Source organism: Melopsittacus undulatus, chromosome 4 (genome assembly GCF_012275295.1).
Source record: "Melopsittacus undulatus isolate bMelUnd1 chromosome 4, bMelUnd1.mat.Z, whole genome shotgun sequence".
Lineage (NCBI taxonomy): Eukaryota > Metazoa > Chordata > Aves > Psittaciformes > Psittaculidae > Melopsittacus > Melopsittacus undulatus.
This window is the reverse complement of record NC_047530.1, coordinates 61,366,610-61,382,809: the sequence shown is the minus strand read 5'-3', so window position 1 is coordinate 61,382,809 and position 16,200 is coordinate 61,366,610. Positions and strand designations below refer to the sequence as shown.

Here is a 16,200-nt window from a genome sequence, read left to right as displayed (position 1 = left end):
ATCCTGTAACAGAGAATGAGAGAGGAGTCTTTGTATGGCTTTGTATCTAACTCTTAGCTAAATGAGTTCTGAGATCCTGGAGCACCCAAGTGTTCTGATAATCTCTCCTACAACAGCCATGATACCTCATTTAGAAATAACCAGCTCCTTACTTACTAGAGCAAATAAGGGAGTGGAGTTAAGCTGCTATGCCTCATCACGAGCCCACATCAGGAGACAATCAGCCTGACAGTTTGCTTCCCCTTGCCCACTAACTCCCCCAGGATTTTATCACACTGGTCCTTCAAAACAAAACTGTAAACAAAAGTCACTTGATCAGACACATTGGTCTTATCACTAGTAGCTACAGCAAAGCATAGAAACGGTATTGCACAAGTACCACCCTTTTTATTCATGATGATGTCCCTTTTTACAGCTTACCCTGTGCTGTCAGAGTAACAGGCTTTGCCCTGTGCCAGCTGCCACTTAAGGTTCCTACTGCCTCCAGCTGCTTGGGCAATGCATGTTGAAAGACTGCAGTGAATAGCTCTATGGACACAAACTTTATTATGCAGCGCTATCGTGGTAGCACACGCAACCATACCTGGTAGCGCAGCAGTACAGCTATGGGACTTGAGCATGCCTTGTAGCTCTGGCCCAGGGCTAGCTGGTGAGCGTGTCAGGGAGACTACCTTGGTGGCCACTCTGTTCACTTGCAGGTCCAAGAAATACTTCTGCCTTTCCAGCAACTGGCTGGCAGGAAGGAAAGGGCCAGTCCAGTTACGTGATGTCAACAGGTTCTTCCCAGCATAGCTTCCTTCGGTTTCACACTAATTGTAAATAAAATAGGAAGGGGCACCAGACAGGTCTTGCAACTGATTTGATTGGTGACTGTGCAAGCATGTCCTCTGTCCCGCACTGGCTGCCCTGCTCAGAGGGACTGCCCAGCTATGGAGTCCTTCATGTGCTCCCAGTTGTTGTAGAGAGCGTAGAGGCCAGTCAGTGTCAGACCTGCAATACCACCTCGTGCTATCCCACGCACTCCACCTGGAAAAGAAACACAGATTGAAACCCATTAAAGTTACATCCGAGGGAATGGTCAGCTATAGTGGCTTCCTAGAAGCTGCTCAAATGCAGAGGCACTTCAATGAAACTTTCTTTTTTGAGTAACTTTCCAGAAAGGGTACCTGTGCTAATTCTAACCCCCCCTCAAACCTACCTCCACACTTGAGAAAGGTCATTCCTGATCCTGACACTAATTCTGCTGGTATGACTTCCTCTCTAACTATGTTAGCACTACTGCCTCAGAACACTACTGCTGCAGAACTAAAGCAAAGATGGCTTTTCTCAAGTCCTACTTTCTGTTCCATCTGTTCTCAGCACAGGTGTTTACAGATGGGGTTTATCTCTTCCTGCTTCTGGAACTCCTCCATTTGGTATTTCAGATGAGGAATAATAATAATGGTTGTCAGTTATAGGAACTGGATTTGGGGGGAAGGAGAAAGGGACAAGTGGGAACAAGTAAGCACAACAGCAGCTGATACGGACATGACCCTAAGCTCCAGAGATTCATGGGGCCCTCACATAACTTATCACTGCTTTGATATCTTTGTAATTTTAAAATCTTTTTTTTGGGGGAAAACCAAAACTTTTACCCTCAGTAAAAGGAGTGCCTTGGTAAAGCTCCCAGAATGCATATAATTGCACAGGAACCCTGACAGTGTGACCCTCAACACCAGGAAAACTCCAGAGTATGATTCTGCAATGTTAATAAATCCTAGCTCAAGCAAGTTAGATAATGTGTCCAATATATAGAACAAGGCCATGTTCTGCTTACAGCCAGATAAAGCCTGCCTGCTTTACTGGGGAAGCCGACTGGAACTTGGGTTCCTCAAACTTGAAAAGAAATGCATCTCAGTAATCAGTGATTATTTGTTTTTTCCATTATGAGTCATAAAGTTGTTTCACAGAACTGCAGTTAGGCTTTTAGTGGGGCAAGAAGCTGCTGGCGTCAGCTAGACTGAGACTGCACTACCTGTGCTGCAGGATTAGACAGATTTCATCAGAGCTGTTGAACCCTCTCACATTGCCCAGGCATGCAATGGTACCAAACAGCTGCAGAAGTGATAGCAGAAGTTGGACTTGGTACACAAAGTCATGTGTAGCCATAGCTCCAGAAATTTCACTCCCAGACCAGCTGTGATGATTCAGGAGTTTTTTTGGATATAAGCCTGAGTTCACTGCTCAAACTGTTGAGAACTCAGCAGGTCTAAGAAAAGGCATACTGTTTATGCACCTACCTGCCTAAGGGATTTAGGAATGCAAATGGAGACTTCTATTTTTGATAATTCATCCTGAATTTGTTGCATAAAAAGCTTTTCACATGAAGGGCTTGCAGCTGGGTACACAGAGCTAACCACATGCAGGCAGCTTCTGGCAAAAAGCCACAGGTGAAATTCAAAGGATATTTTGTGCAAGTATTTGAGATAATCTGTAAAAATACTAAATCCTTGTTACTTTTGGGGAAAATGAACAAAACATTAGGGAGACTGATTTTCTTGCTGCTCGTATTTAGGAAGCAATAGCTCGTAGAAGAAACACCCAGGGGGTCCTAACCATTATGCTGTACATTTCATGCACAAGATGTGGGATATCGTCATAGGGTGCAATGCAGTACAGAGGTACAACTATTCCTGTAGACTCTTCCCTCAGCCCCCAAGTTCAATTCCTCTTCTTTCCTGCTAAAATCCTATTCTTCCTAGGGAATAAAGGTAGGCTGAAGGCTGATCAAGGCTGGTTCCAGACTCTGTGAAGTCAGGGTTGTATAAAAAATGTATCTTCTTTAATTTTCACAGCTAAGCACCTGTGCACACTTAAGACACAGTGCTGCTAAGAGGTACTGCTCCTAACACAGATGTTGTTAACACTTTTCATTTGCTGGGGTCAGCCAGGTGAGGATGGCAGCTCCTATCCACTTACACAGTGATCAACCACAGGGCCAAAAGCAGTCTGCAAGTCTTGCATTCAACTTGGGCACCTTGCTGAAGATGTTTAGTGAAGTCTGTTTCATGGACAGAAACAGTTGCTAAAGGTCTTTACTGGGTTAGGAAAAATCCAAGAAAACATGAAAGAAATGTTTCTTACCAGGTTCCCTTCTGCTTTGTTTCTGCTACATAATTTTATCAGCAATTTGCTCTGTAGCAGTTGCACCTGGTTTCCGAATCACCCACAGTAATTACCAAAAAGGGAAAGAAAAAACTTCTTCTTTCCCTAAGTGGTTAGATTTGCATTTGAGTAAACAGCTCCAGGTCTGTGGCAGGCTTCAAGCAGTAAAGCACTGCAGAATGCAGTCCAGTTGCTGAGCAGAAAATGTTAAACCTTCTGAGAAGATTACCTTGTTAAAAAAGTAAATGAAGAATTCTCCATCCCACCCCAGCTGTGTTTGCATGATAGAACTTGTTCCCACCCCTCCTCTGCAATCACTTCCTGCAAGCCTCCGATACAGAGTCTGCCTTGACAAACCCTGGTAGAAACATGGTCATGAGCCTCTACTCTTGCATGTCTGAGCAAGATAACTTAGAAGTTCAGCTGACAGACACTTCTGAAAGCAGCTATTTTTGAGATCGGGCAACTTGCACAATAGTTGAATATTGCTGTGGGCTTCCAAAGCTATGTCTGAGGCTCTCTAAGTGATAATTTAGTTCCCCAGTTTTAGCTGCTGCACCCTTTCACCAGAGTACTGGCCCTCTTCTATGCATTTGAAATACGTTTCAGAGCACACTTTGCAATGACACAACATTCTAATAGTGCAGCTTTGTATTTCTTCATGGCATGATCCACTCCTAACACTGAATTTGACTTGTATAGCAGGTAAACCATTCTCTGTATCACATAACATGAGGGCGAAACCTATGTAAGACCTTACTGTCTCCAATTTCAGAATTTCTTACTCCACTATGCTGGCACAGTTCCTGGAATGTTTAAAGCAAGAACCATCCAACAGCAAACATTAGAAATACCTTAACCGAAAACCCAGGCCAGGCCCACATATTTATGCCAAAAAAACTAAGTGTAACAGTCAAGTTGTGATTAGTTTTCTGCCCTTCAATCTCCCTCTGTTATTCAAAATGCAAACAGTTTCTTTCCATTTAGGACTTCAAGAACAGGGCTTATTTTAAAGGTCTTGAATTTGGTACAAGGCAACATCAGTTTTGGTCCAAATTCAAGCACAGTGGTAGAAGTATTAAAGCTGTTACTTTGCAAACATTACTAAAATTGCCTGTCTTCTGAGTGAAAGCACCGGCACCTGACTGACAAGAGACTGCTTCAGCTACTGTAAATAGCAGCAAGAACCCTGCAAATCCCTGCAGCACTGAGAACTTCGTTCACCGTTTCTGCTTAGCAGAGCTGGGCAGAAGGCAGTGCTGCTCTCATTGGCCACATGTATTCTTAGTCATTAGCCCTCCAGTAACAAAGCTCTGAGTACCTGCTTATACTTTGCCCTTCTTTCCCCCTTATTTCAGACAGAAACAAAATCCCTTCACTAAACACTGTTTGATTAATAGTCTTCCAGACTACTTATAGTCTGTATTTGATTAATTGTCTTGCAGACTATTTAAGACAGCAATCTATCTAAAAGCAGATTTGAATAGAGGTTCTTCATTCCTAAAATGCCTGACAGCCCTGAGCTTCAAAGTTCAGAAAGCAAATCTTTTACTTCCTTTCCTCCAAATAATGCAGAAAAATAAGATATCCCAGGGCCATACCTGCAGAAGTCTACAAAAAGCTCCCCACTAAAAAGAAACTAGAAAAAACATCAACTATCTAGCCCAAAGAAAAACACAGATTGAGCCCCAAGGCAGTAGGCTTTTAAGATCAAGAAGTACTTAGCCAACACAACTGCCCTGAACTCCTACCCACTGAATGTCACAAAACTGATCTTTAGCTCTGGCCAGGCTTTACTGCTAACCATTGACCATTTAGATCTTCTTAATTAATTCATAGCATATTGACTTTTCAGGGTTGTGTTCTGAGGTTAAAATGATAACTAGTCCCTTCAGCTACTGCTATGCAATTCCCTTCTTTTTCAGGCACACCCTATTTTATACCAAATTATGTAACATCTATTGTGCAAAAGGCATGAGATGCTCCATCTAGTATTAATTTCCTACTGACAAGCACAGTAATCAAAGTAATTTAGTTTGTCCAAGACAGTATTTTTGTTCTTGTTTTCCCTAACATGGGGGGGGGGAATTATCTCAGAAAGAGTACCTATAACCTGCATAACCCTCAGGTAAGAGAGAAATGTTATTTAACTTTCTTGCTTACTGACTTCTCTGTCAAGAATTGCAATGGGAAACTAATAGCTGTCACACTGGGTCAGATCAAAGTTCCACCTAACTGAGGATATTCTTCCTGAGTGATCGACCATGCATGCCTGAGAAGGAGTGCAAGATCCTCAGCCAGCTCTGCCTTTGTGATATGATGACTGGAACCATTTGTGTTTTCAAGGTGGCAGGGAATATTAGTGACAACAGTGCACTTCTTGCTACTTTCAGAAACTAATACAATTATGAGAAAACAGAATGAAGATGCTTGATTTAGGAAAAAAAGGTTGAAAATGCATGCAAGAGGACTAAATATTTGTTTAAGTTCTATTACTGTTTGTGCTTTGTGACATTTAGCAGAAAAAATCTAGCATAACAGATCTTAATTTTAGCCTTTGCTTGAAATTAAAGAATAAAGAATAGTATCCTATTAAATAGAAAAGCCATCCTCATGGACTCAGAATATCAGACTGACTTTTAGCAAAACTCAAACAGGCAAGTTAATGGCAAGTTAACAGTGTCTGACTAATTTCAAGGACTATCAGAGGTCTTAGGGACTTAACTGATTTAGTCACTTGCAATGGGGAACTGATAGTGATTAAAGTCTCTTCCAGTGAACACAGTGAGGCTGAACTTCCACAGTCTTCATCTGCAGACCTTTTAAAGCTCTTTTATCTTCTCAGAAGTTGTGTGGTAAATAACCTTGCACAAAACTGCTCACAATCTAATGGTTTTAGAGCATGCATATTTCAGAAAGCCTTTTTTTGTTTGACTGCTGGCATTTTGGTAATGATTAACAGCATTTCAAGGCCAGGTTGGACGGGGCTTTGAGCAACCTGGTCTAGTGGAAGGTGTCACTGCCCATGGCAGGTGGGTTGGAATGAGATTATCTTTAAAGTCCCTTTGAACACAAACCATTCTATGATTCTGTAATACTTCTACAAGGATAAATTGTGAAAAATGGGACCAGTTTGGGGCAATAAACCTCAGCCTTCAAATTTCTCCCACTATTTTTTTTCCATTCATTCATCCCCCTCAGCAAAGGCTTAACAGTTTGTTTCAGAAATTCAGTTTAGGTTTTGTGGTGTACACAAGGGTATTTTTCAGAGCAACAGGGCTGCTGATGTGTAATGAATCATACAGGTACTTAAAACTAGTATTTTTTTCCTGTGGTAGTCAATCCCTGGTACCCAGTAGTCCTCCAACTCTTGAGCTTGGTATTATGTGTTAACAGGTGTTTTCCTGAAGAAACTCAGGTCCCTTCTTCTGCCAACAATTCAGTCTGCATTAGCAAACTAATCTTAAACCTATGCTGTTCTCAAATAACATTGTTAGTTTTGACCACTATGCAAAGATTAGAGTCCTACCACAAGACAACTGTTTCATAAACAGTTAAGTAACTGAATGTTAATTCAGTTTATATGTGTAACAGATATAATCTGGCTCTCATGATTGTTAGTCCTGTGCAAGTTGGAAAGAATCCGATTTAATTCAGCTCGAACTTTTTAAGTGCATGTTTTCCTTCAGTGGTCTTAGCTGGGTGAAAAACAATGTGTGGGTCAGGGGACATTGTCCTTAATAGATCTTAGTTCCTACTGCACCATTTTTACACTGCAGTTTTCAGAGCAGGACAGTATTTAGTAAAAAGTAGTGAGAATCCTAATAACTAGGATAAAAGTACAAGAGAAGAAAAACTAGAAATATTTAGTTACTCTACCAGTGCTTTTGTACAGCATTCCTGTCAAGGTTCCAGCAGCTATGGTATTCAGGTCGTCTTCTGCACCTCGTGTTTTTTCAATGATGACTCCAAATGCACTGTAAAGTAGAGCTGGAAAAGAAAAGGTATGAAATTCAAGTTAACTGAATCTCTCATTCTCTGAGACACAAAGCTTAGAATCCAATCTTGGTGTAACTATTTAGCCCATGCTTCTGCAGCACAGATTTTCTGTTTATTTAAAGGGGAGGAATCCTCAGCAAAATCCCATCTTTGGTGTTTTTTTTCCAGACCTATTTCTATTTTACAGATGATTTTTCCTTCACCAGCTGCAGTTTGGTTATAAAGTAGCATTCTTCATGGCCTCTAGTACTGCCTCAAGACATGATAAATATGTGATGTAAAGCACTGACTGAAATTTAAGCCCATTTTACTAGTTCAAATGTATCTGGAAAACTTTTGAGGGTTAAACTCTGTACTGGGAGGCTTTATACTGTCTTGTGTGGATGGTATGGAACTAAACACCACTTTCTAGGTAGCAGAGAAAATAGTTTCCCACATGTGACTGAGATATAAGTTAAATGCAGCATTCAGATCATGTTATTAAGGGCTGGGGTACAATGTGCCATATTTCCCTTACAAATTACTATTGAACTGCTTAGGATTTGACATTTACAGCTATTCCCTCTCTGCCCGCATGTGAGAACTTTGTCCCCAGAGGGCCTTTTGCTTTGGGAAAACTTTGAGGACTGTCTGGAAACAATTAGAAATGTGTGGGCATTTAGTATAAATGCATACAGAATCTATTGTTTTGAGGAAGGGTGAAGGCACCTCCATCCTCCCTCCTCATAATATATTCTTATTTCATGCTGACATGGAACAGTAGAGTATGTCATCATTTTACAGGGATAAAGACACTATGCCACTTTAGTTCATCACTTGTCCTCCAAAACTTTGAAATCTCGGCGTCTGCTGGAAATCATGCAACTCCTTTATAAGCAACTGTATTAATGTCTATGAGTTGAATGGTAGCACCTTTCTTCGCTCGCCATAGGCAGTGGTATTTTACCTTGTCTTAGTAGCATGTAGTATTAACAATAAGGGGAGGAAAAAGCTTAAGTCAACATTGTTTAGAATAGTTTAACACAGATGTTGCTACCTCTGTTCAAGAAGGGAATGACACAAATTGTCAGTGGTGACAAAAGCAATTTCTGAGGTACAGAAATGCTGTACAAGTGAAATAAGATGAAAAATAATACTTCAGCTGCTTGAAAAGAACTTCTCTGGTAGCTAGGACAAGGCAGAGCTATATCAAATCCCAAAATAACAAGTTCTGCTTAACTCTATGACAAAGGAGGCCATATTTTGTAAGTAAAATAACAATTTGTTACTGGAATGCACAAACATTTTCTCGAGTAATCTTTCTTCAAACACAGCTGAAAAAACTGTTAATGTGTCACTTAACCTGGGACCTTGAACTGCAGTGTGCCTGCGTCTCAGTTTTCAGCTGTTTTGATTAGATTTGGAATAGAAAATAAGAAAAAAACCAATCCCATCATAAAAGTCACTAGGCAGTATGCACCTGCTAGAAGTGCCATTCTCGCAGTAATTGAGCATCCCATCTCTAACAATGGCCTTTCTCTTATGCCTCAAAAGCTGATGTCCAAGTTAATCGGCAGGCTAATCTACTCTTTAGAAATAAGACTGAAACAAAATGCAATAAATGTAACTTAGCCTATGTTTTGATGCACTTCTCAAAATTCAAATACGTGTAGACTGGGTTATAAAATGATGTAGTATCTGTTTTAAATACTGCTAGCTTCTTTTCTATTACCATTTTGTAGAGCAATGAGTCTCATCATTAACCTTCAAAATATCTTCACCAGTTCTGGATTTCTCCTTTCAAAGTAACTGAGCACCCTTTGGTCTTTTAAGATTGAAGGGGGAGGTGGAGTGGGCAAAGAGCTTGTATTTTCTATGGCATTAAGTTACTGCACTGACTTTTATGAAATCATCTGAAGTTGATTTTCTAAGGCAACTGATGGGATTTTAATTTCCTGCCCCCACGCAAACCTTGGTTTACAGAAGTTTTTCTCATACATCAAGCTTTTGTTCATTTTCTTTACTCTTTTTTTCTAATCCGTACTAGTTATAAGCAATGTTTATATTTAAAGTAGGTGGTATAATACGTGATTTTTATAGCTAAAAAGGATATCATAAAAGGATAAATCTCTGTAGTCACTATCACATTTCTTCTACAGATGAACATTTTATTGATGCTTTAACTGGAATAGACATCAGGCAGTTGCTCACATAACCACTGAGTCTCTTCTTAGATTACTGAAGTTATTTCTGAAGTATTCAATTATATTTTTTGCCTTAAGTTGCTAATTAACTGCAATTTATTAACAAGTAAGCATTAACTATTATTTTCAGTTATTCCTGTTATCCATAGCTGGAGTTTTTAGTTTTAATATACTACAAATTTTGGGGGTTAACTATAGGCTTTTGGCCATGAATATTTCAAATCCTGTTTTAGCCTTTAATTTCCTTTTCAATGTCTACTGAAATGCCTTCACATCCCAAGTAAAAAAACCTGCAACTTTTTCTGATGGACGTCATAAGGAAAATTTAGAGAATAAACTTCACCATCAAACAATTACATCTTTAAGCTGTTTTCCTATGAAGTCATGACTTTACTTACCCAGAGATCCCAGAGTGTTAGCCCATAATGCTCCTTGCCGTGTCACCATATTTAGAATTCTATAAAGGAGTTAAAAAAGAATTAAAACTTTCAGCTGTCTGTGTTTACATTGAGGCAGTATTTAAGACAGGTGTAATGTGTCTACACTACACATTTGATTAATAAAACTGGACAAATGAACCAAAAGCTCTTAAAAAAAAACCAGCAAGGAAAAGCATGTAACTTATATACATGATCTCCTCTATAATGAGTACTACAAATAGCAATGAAGCCAATTACAAAAGCAAAAATTTTTTCTGTCAAACCTTATGAAAATCTTTCTCTCTTTTCAAGTCAAACTTGCCCCTTACCAGGAATTCAGTCTCTTCCCTTCAAATTACTTTCTAAACCTAGCTGATAAATGCTCCTTATGTGTTTATTGCACATGGTGACTGAGAATGACTGGTACATTTATGCTCACTTGGTAGAAGATCTCCAGGAAGGCTAGACTGATCTTCTAGAAGGTGCAAGCAATCCAAGGACCAATATCAGGGAGCATAAATGGCATGCATATTAAAACTGAGTCTGAACTAAAGCAAGTTGGGAAGAAAAGTAGCAATCTTTTGCACTTCCATTTGTCACACTTAGCACTCAACAAAAGGTAAAGTACCCTAAGTATTTCTGTATGTATGCTTCCAGACTAGCACTAAAGAGGGAAAGCAAATCTTTAGCGCGCTCTCAGGGAAGCACATTGACACTTCCTTTTGGCATTAGCTGTCTCCAGAACGGTGACAACAGCAGCAAGAAGAAATGATTGATCTTTATCTCCCAGCAGTGTAACACTATCACAGGCATACAGGTCTGGACAGCTGACTACCACTGGAGCCCAGTTTATCTTTTATAGCAATGAAAGTGTCCCACATCACATTCTTTCTGATTTGTATTCATTTTACACTATTTTGCCTTTTTTTATTATTTTCATTAGGAGACATAGGCCACTACCAAATATGGTTAGGCAATGTACTAAACAATAACGGAAAACACTTTCAAACAAGAGAAAATAAATAATCCAAGAGACTAGTGAATTGCCAGCCTCCCCCTAATTATAATTCCCAGCCCCATTTTGTTAACATTACATCAGTACTGAATTTATATTGAATATAATAACCATGATTTATTGTTTTATTATTGATTTCATAACCATGACACATTTTGTAATATTCAATGACAGGGGATCAACAGCAAAATTCAAATCAAGAAAAAATATCTGTGTACATTAAGGATAAATTTGAAGAAAATCTACCTAGGCAAGTCTTTTCCTTGCATCTGATTAGGATAACATGGAACTTAATACACTAATTGAAGGTGATGACCTTCAACAGCCTTTTCCCCTGAAGGGCGAGGACTAACAGCACCACGTGCAGCGACTGCCACCTACTGGGCTCGTCCCATCGAAGGTTGCACTAACAGCATGGTTTTGTCTGATTTAGTTCATTCTGAGTATGTAAAATACAATTCTGTTCATCTAGAACGTTATGGAAGAGTCAAAATTATGGTTGGGAATATCTCTAATAGCTCTAGAGAAGGTAAGGAAGGGAATGACAAATACAGAAAGATAACTTTAAAAGGAGCAGAGCCAGTACAAGCTATACCAGGAAATGGTAAATTCTTCCATTAACGTTGCTTTTTTACAAAATCCTGTGGGAGTGAAAATGGTTTTCCCCAGTTATTCCACTCTAGTTTCCTATGTCTTTTTCACAGGCACTAAAGTTTTCTCATAGTTATGTGTAAACTACTACTAATTCCAGAAGCATACTGCCACCAAAAAAAAAAGTAAAGATCATTCCTATCTTAACTGCATTCTTTCAGACAATCAGGTAAGGCAAAACCATGGGAATGCTATGGGCATCCATGGATGCTGTAATCCAGAACTACTTCTGCCATTCAACACTTGCTCAGCAGCACCTGCCCATGTCATCCCTAATGCAAACCCAGGCTGGCACAGCTTCTGCATTTTAAACTCTTTCTGCTTTTGAGAAGTTTGGGAAAGAAGAGTGAGCTTGCTCTCAGATATGTGACAGCAAAAAACAGCTCAAAGCAAAGTGTGCTGCTTTGGGGGTGGCAATATTTCAACCAAACCACTGGTTTGACTTTGAAGTAAATTTCTAGTAAACATCAAAGTAATCAATTCTCAAATATTTAATGTAAATCAGAGGACATACCAATTGTCACCAAATGCAAAGCAAAAAGATTGAACTGAGTATCATTATAACTAAAAACATTTAATAACTTGATGAACTCACTGGTTCTTATTTGTCCCCACTAAAGACACAAAAATACAAGCTGGAGGAAACAACAAAGGTGTACTTTTTTGCAGACTGAACACTTACTGTACATTTCTAGGTTTTGACCATGCCATATTCTGTGTCTCCTTCAAGCCAAGTCGCAAGCCATTCAGTGCACCAAATGCTGCTCCTAGTTTGCATAATAGGAGTTATTACTTTTTAAGAAGAAAAGAAAGAATACTAGAAACAAATACTGAGAATAGACTTTGGTGTACAGACTGAAGTAGCTCTTTATGTAAGACCAGATTGCAGAATAAGATATTTACAATCTTATAAATTACTGTAGTACATGCATAGTACAGGTGTTACCTGGGCAGCTGGGAAAAGTGAGAAACACACATCTACCTGTCATACAACATCCTCCAATGGTAAAAAAGGCCAGCTCAAATCTGCCTCGAGTTTTGTTGGCTCCTGTGGGCAAGATAAATTCATCTGTATCCTAGGGGGAAACAAAACAAGTTTGTGTATTTTCCAAGTGTACCTGCCTCAGAATGTAGGCCATATAATTTTTGTTCTGTACTCCATACAGTGAACTACAGAAAAGATATACAATCAGTGCTCCTGGAAAACTGCTGTCTAAACTAGCATTCTCTACAGAGAATGGAATAAACTATGTGTATACTTTAAAAAGAATTAAAAAAAAAAACCTTAGAGTTGCCTCTTTTTTCCCCTATATTTCATAACTTTTTATAAACTACATCAGGCCGCATAATACTTGAGATGTTCACTGTTTTTTTAATAATTTGCTTATTTATTACATCTTGCATCAGGCAACATAAGACTCACTGCTCTCTAAAAACCTTTATTGCCTGATTATGCAGCACTGAGCAACCTATACCGATGCAGTAATTAAGTTTCCTGCTATTATGACACTAAAGGAAAATTGCCTTTGTACTGAAAAAGTACTTCCCTGCACTAAGTGACCTATTTTGGAGACATGAAAAAAGCAAGGAATACACTCAATACTGGTAATGATCAGGCATGAAATGTGTGAGGTTGGCAGTTGTTTTTACTTATGTATCTTTCTCCCACAGAGCCAGGCTTGTGTTCTCCTAAATAATATTGTTCTAAAAAGCTGGAGAAAAGGGCTGAGAACTAGCATTTGTGAAGGGATAAGGTGGGCCAATGCACTCTTGGTATGAGACACTGACAAGATGCACACGTGTTGACAAGGTGCTAAAGCATTAAGATCTCTTTCTATGCTTCCATGCTTTCCAGTCATAGTATTATTCACCACCAGTTTAACTGGTACATGATTGCAACAACTGCAGGCTCAAGTAATTACATTCTAAGGGGTTTCTTAGTCCATACTTGGCACTAAACATGGATGGCAATACAAAAAAAATACAACTTCTGAAGTTCAACTTTATCAATAAACTGAACCTATAAGGTGGTTTCTCTCTTCCCTGTCACTAATTATTTGGAGAAATTCTATGTGTACACTAGTTACCAGCTTCAAACAGTTTTCGCTATTGATCAGTCAGAATGAAGCCATCATTGGCTGCATGCAACCTCTGTGTTTCTATACAGACAACAACCTAGGAAGCCCACCCTTGAGCTTTCTGACAAAGGCTGGCATGTTATTTTATAATGCATATCTACTAAAGGTAACAAAATCACTGCAAAAAAACATATGTATGCATGTCTGCATCAATGGACTAATGAATAAAGTGGGTTTTAAAGTCATGAGCAGCATTGTACCATTTGCTGTTATGGGAAGGCCAGGATCAAAATGTAAGGTTGTCAACAGTAAGGCTGACTTCCCCTCTGCATTCTGAAAGCAAATGGATGGTCTTTAAATACAAGAGACTCTCAGCCCTCTACGCACACCTCCACATACAAACTGGTTTTTTAAAACTCAGAGATTCTAAAATATTAGCTATGTCTTTTTCCTTGAGCTTTTGGAATCACAGAATAGTTCAGATTTTAAGGGACCTGTGGAGACTGTCTAGTGCAACTTCCTGCAAAGCAGGGCCAGCAAGTGCTGGGGGTTCAGGGGTTTTTGCTTTTCCAAGGATGGAGACCCTGCAGCTTGTGTGGGCAACTTGTTCAAGTAAAAACATTTCCTCCTCGCATTTAAATGTAATTCCCTTTTATTTCAATGTACTTGCTAGTGCTGAACATAAAGAACAGTGAAGTGTGGCAACATAAAATGCAGCCTCTAGTGTTACACCAATAGGTGTTTTTATAATTGTTTTATATGTTATTCCTGACACTAATGCCAATAATTTCTTTTCTTTTAAAGCAAGCGTAAAAAAAAGAAAAACCTATTAGTACACATGCAGTTTGTTCTAAAAAATATTTTACCATTTTTAACACCAACATGTTCCCAGATGTACTGTACTAAGTAAACAAGGCAACTTGAGAGGGTATTTTTGGGAGAGGTCTAAATAATCACTAAGCATTTTCATAGAATAGCATTTTCTTACTACTCAACAAAAGCAGGCCAGATAACCATTACAGAATCCACTTCAGAGGTACATTTCCTGTTTTATTACATGTTACATTGTAATCTTGGCAATAGCTTCTAGAGAAAGAGAAATATAAACACCAGCTCCCACTAGTAGCAGTGACCCAGTGTGCCATGAAACAAAAGGTACCCAGATTAGCAGATACTATACAACTGTTTCCTTCAGTGCTACTTCTGCAGAATTTCACATTATAAGGTAATATAAGCCATATATTCATAAATGTATAGGAAATATTAACTAAATAAAATCATTAAGCCATGCACCTGTATCAATTAACTTACATCATTTCAGCTATAGTTAATATTGTTGAGAGGAAAACATAGGATTTGAAATTATTTTATTTTCCTTATGGTGGCCTATGGGCAATGTGAACTAATATTAAGCTATGTATGTAAAATAGATCCATTATTGTGCAGCCTAAACCAGAAAGCTCTACTTCATTATGTTCTCCTTTCAGCTGGGAAATGACATACAGAAAGTGATATGAAATTTATTGCTGCTGTGATGACAGCTTGCATTACGACAAAGCCTATATAAGGTCTGGGGTTTGGCTGAATACCTCTGTAAACTCATCAAACTCAGCACAGAAAACTAATCCATCAAGTAAGCGGAGTTTCTGCCTGCTAGTGCTGATTGAAGGAGCTCAATGGAGGGTGTGACAAATGACAGAACTTGTACAAGGGTGTGTTGGGGCTGTATGCCTCAGTACAGGGAGGAAGACCTCTGTTTTTCAGTAGCAGCAGGCTTATATTAACACAAGTCTTACTTATCCTCTATATTAAAGCTGGTTTTCTTCTCCCAGACGCCATGGCACCACAAGCTTTTATTAGGAACAATACTGGAAAAATCATTCCTTTCAACTGCACATCACTTCAAGATTTCAGTACATAGTATGCAACAGTACAGCGAGGTCTTCACATATGGCCATAAAAACACTGGAATCCAGTTCAAAACAGTAAAACAAGCCACTTTCTCACCTGTACTAGATATCTGGGGTCCAGGTTTAAATATGGGGACAAAGGGCTCATTCCAGTTACTGAAAGAGAAAAAACAACAAACTTTTAACACCCCTTTTCCCAGCAAAAAATTCACATCCGGTAAGTTAAAGGGGGACTGATATCGTGTCTCGTAATAGTGAAAATTCAGCCGTTAAGTTGCACAACTGATTAACATAAGGCACCGACGGACACCCCTCGGCAGTGCGGGCAGCGCTACAGAGGCAGCACGGGTGGGATGGACACAACGCCTCTGTAGCTGGTGCCACCGCCGTGGCGGACCCGGCCTCCTCCAGCTCCAACCGCCGGCAAGTGCGGCCGCTGGAGACTCCGCGGCCCCTCAGAATCCGCGCTCGGCCGCACCGGCCTCCCGGGGCTGCAAGCATGTGCCGCAGGCCCTTCTGGCTGACGGGAACTGGATACCGACACCCACCTCCCCAGCCCTAGCCCCTTTGCCACCGGTACTCACGGGGCACCCCGGCCAGGTCGGCGTTGGAGTACCCGACCCCGCCGGTGCCGAAGAGCCCACCGAGCCCGGTGCCCTTGGAGTTGCCGCTGCCCTCCATGGCGCCGCGGGGCCTCGCGCCCGCCGCACGGACGACCTCCGCGCGATGCCGTAAAGCGCGCCGCCGCGCTGCTTTCCGGCCCGCGCGCCGGCTGCCGGCGGAGGTGGAGCGCGGTCGCCA

At 40.1% G+C, this 16,200-nt stretch overlaps 1 protein-coding gene and 1 non-coding gene across 2 annotated transcripts; both read right to left on the bottom strand.

Moving 5' to 3' along the window:
- Positions 1–367: 367 nt before the first annotated feature.
- On the bottom strand, positions 368–16,141 carry TIMM23B (translocase of inner mitochondrial membrane 23 homolog B). The gene is made up of 7 exons (XM_005153637.3): positions 15,984–16,141; positions 15,497–15,555; positions 12,394–12,487; positions 12,094–12,178; positions 9,725–9,783; positions 7,024–7,134; positions 368–1,026 (listed from the first exon to the last, which is right to left on the bottom strand). Exons 1-7 carry the CDS (start codon positions 16,078–16,080, stop codon positions 911–913), a joined length of 621 nt encoding a protein of 206 aa, XP_005153694.2. The 5' UTR covers positions 16,081–16,141; the 3' UTR covers positions 368–910.
- On the bottom strand, positions 10,388–10,587 carry LOC115947304 (small nucleolar RNA SNORA74). Its single transcript, XR_004081250.1, has one exon. It is a non-coding gene; the product is annotated as a small nucleolar RNA SNORA74 (small nucleolar RNA).
- Positions 16,142–16,200: the final 59 nt, after the last annotated feature.

What these genes read in the sequence shown, in the direction of transcription:
- TIMM23B (XM_005153637.3), bottom strand. Translation starts at nt 16,080, where the DNA reads ATGGAGGGCAGCGGCAACTCCAAGGGCACCGGGCTCGGTGGGCTCTTC. An exon ending in ACCCCAGATATCTAGTACAG is followed by an intron (nt 12,488 to 15,496) that starts GTGAGAAAGTGG and finishes GTTTCCCCCTAG; the next exon opens with GATACAGATGAATTTATCTT. An exon ending in TGGAGGATGTTGTATGACAG is followed by an intron (nt 12,179 to 12,393) that starts GTAGATGTGTGT and finishes TATGCAAACTAG; the next exon opens with GAGCAGCATTTGGTGCACTG.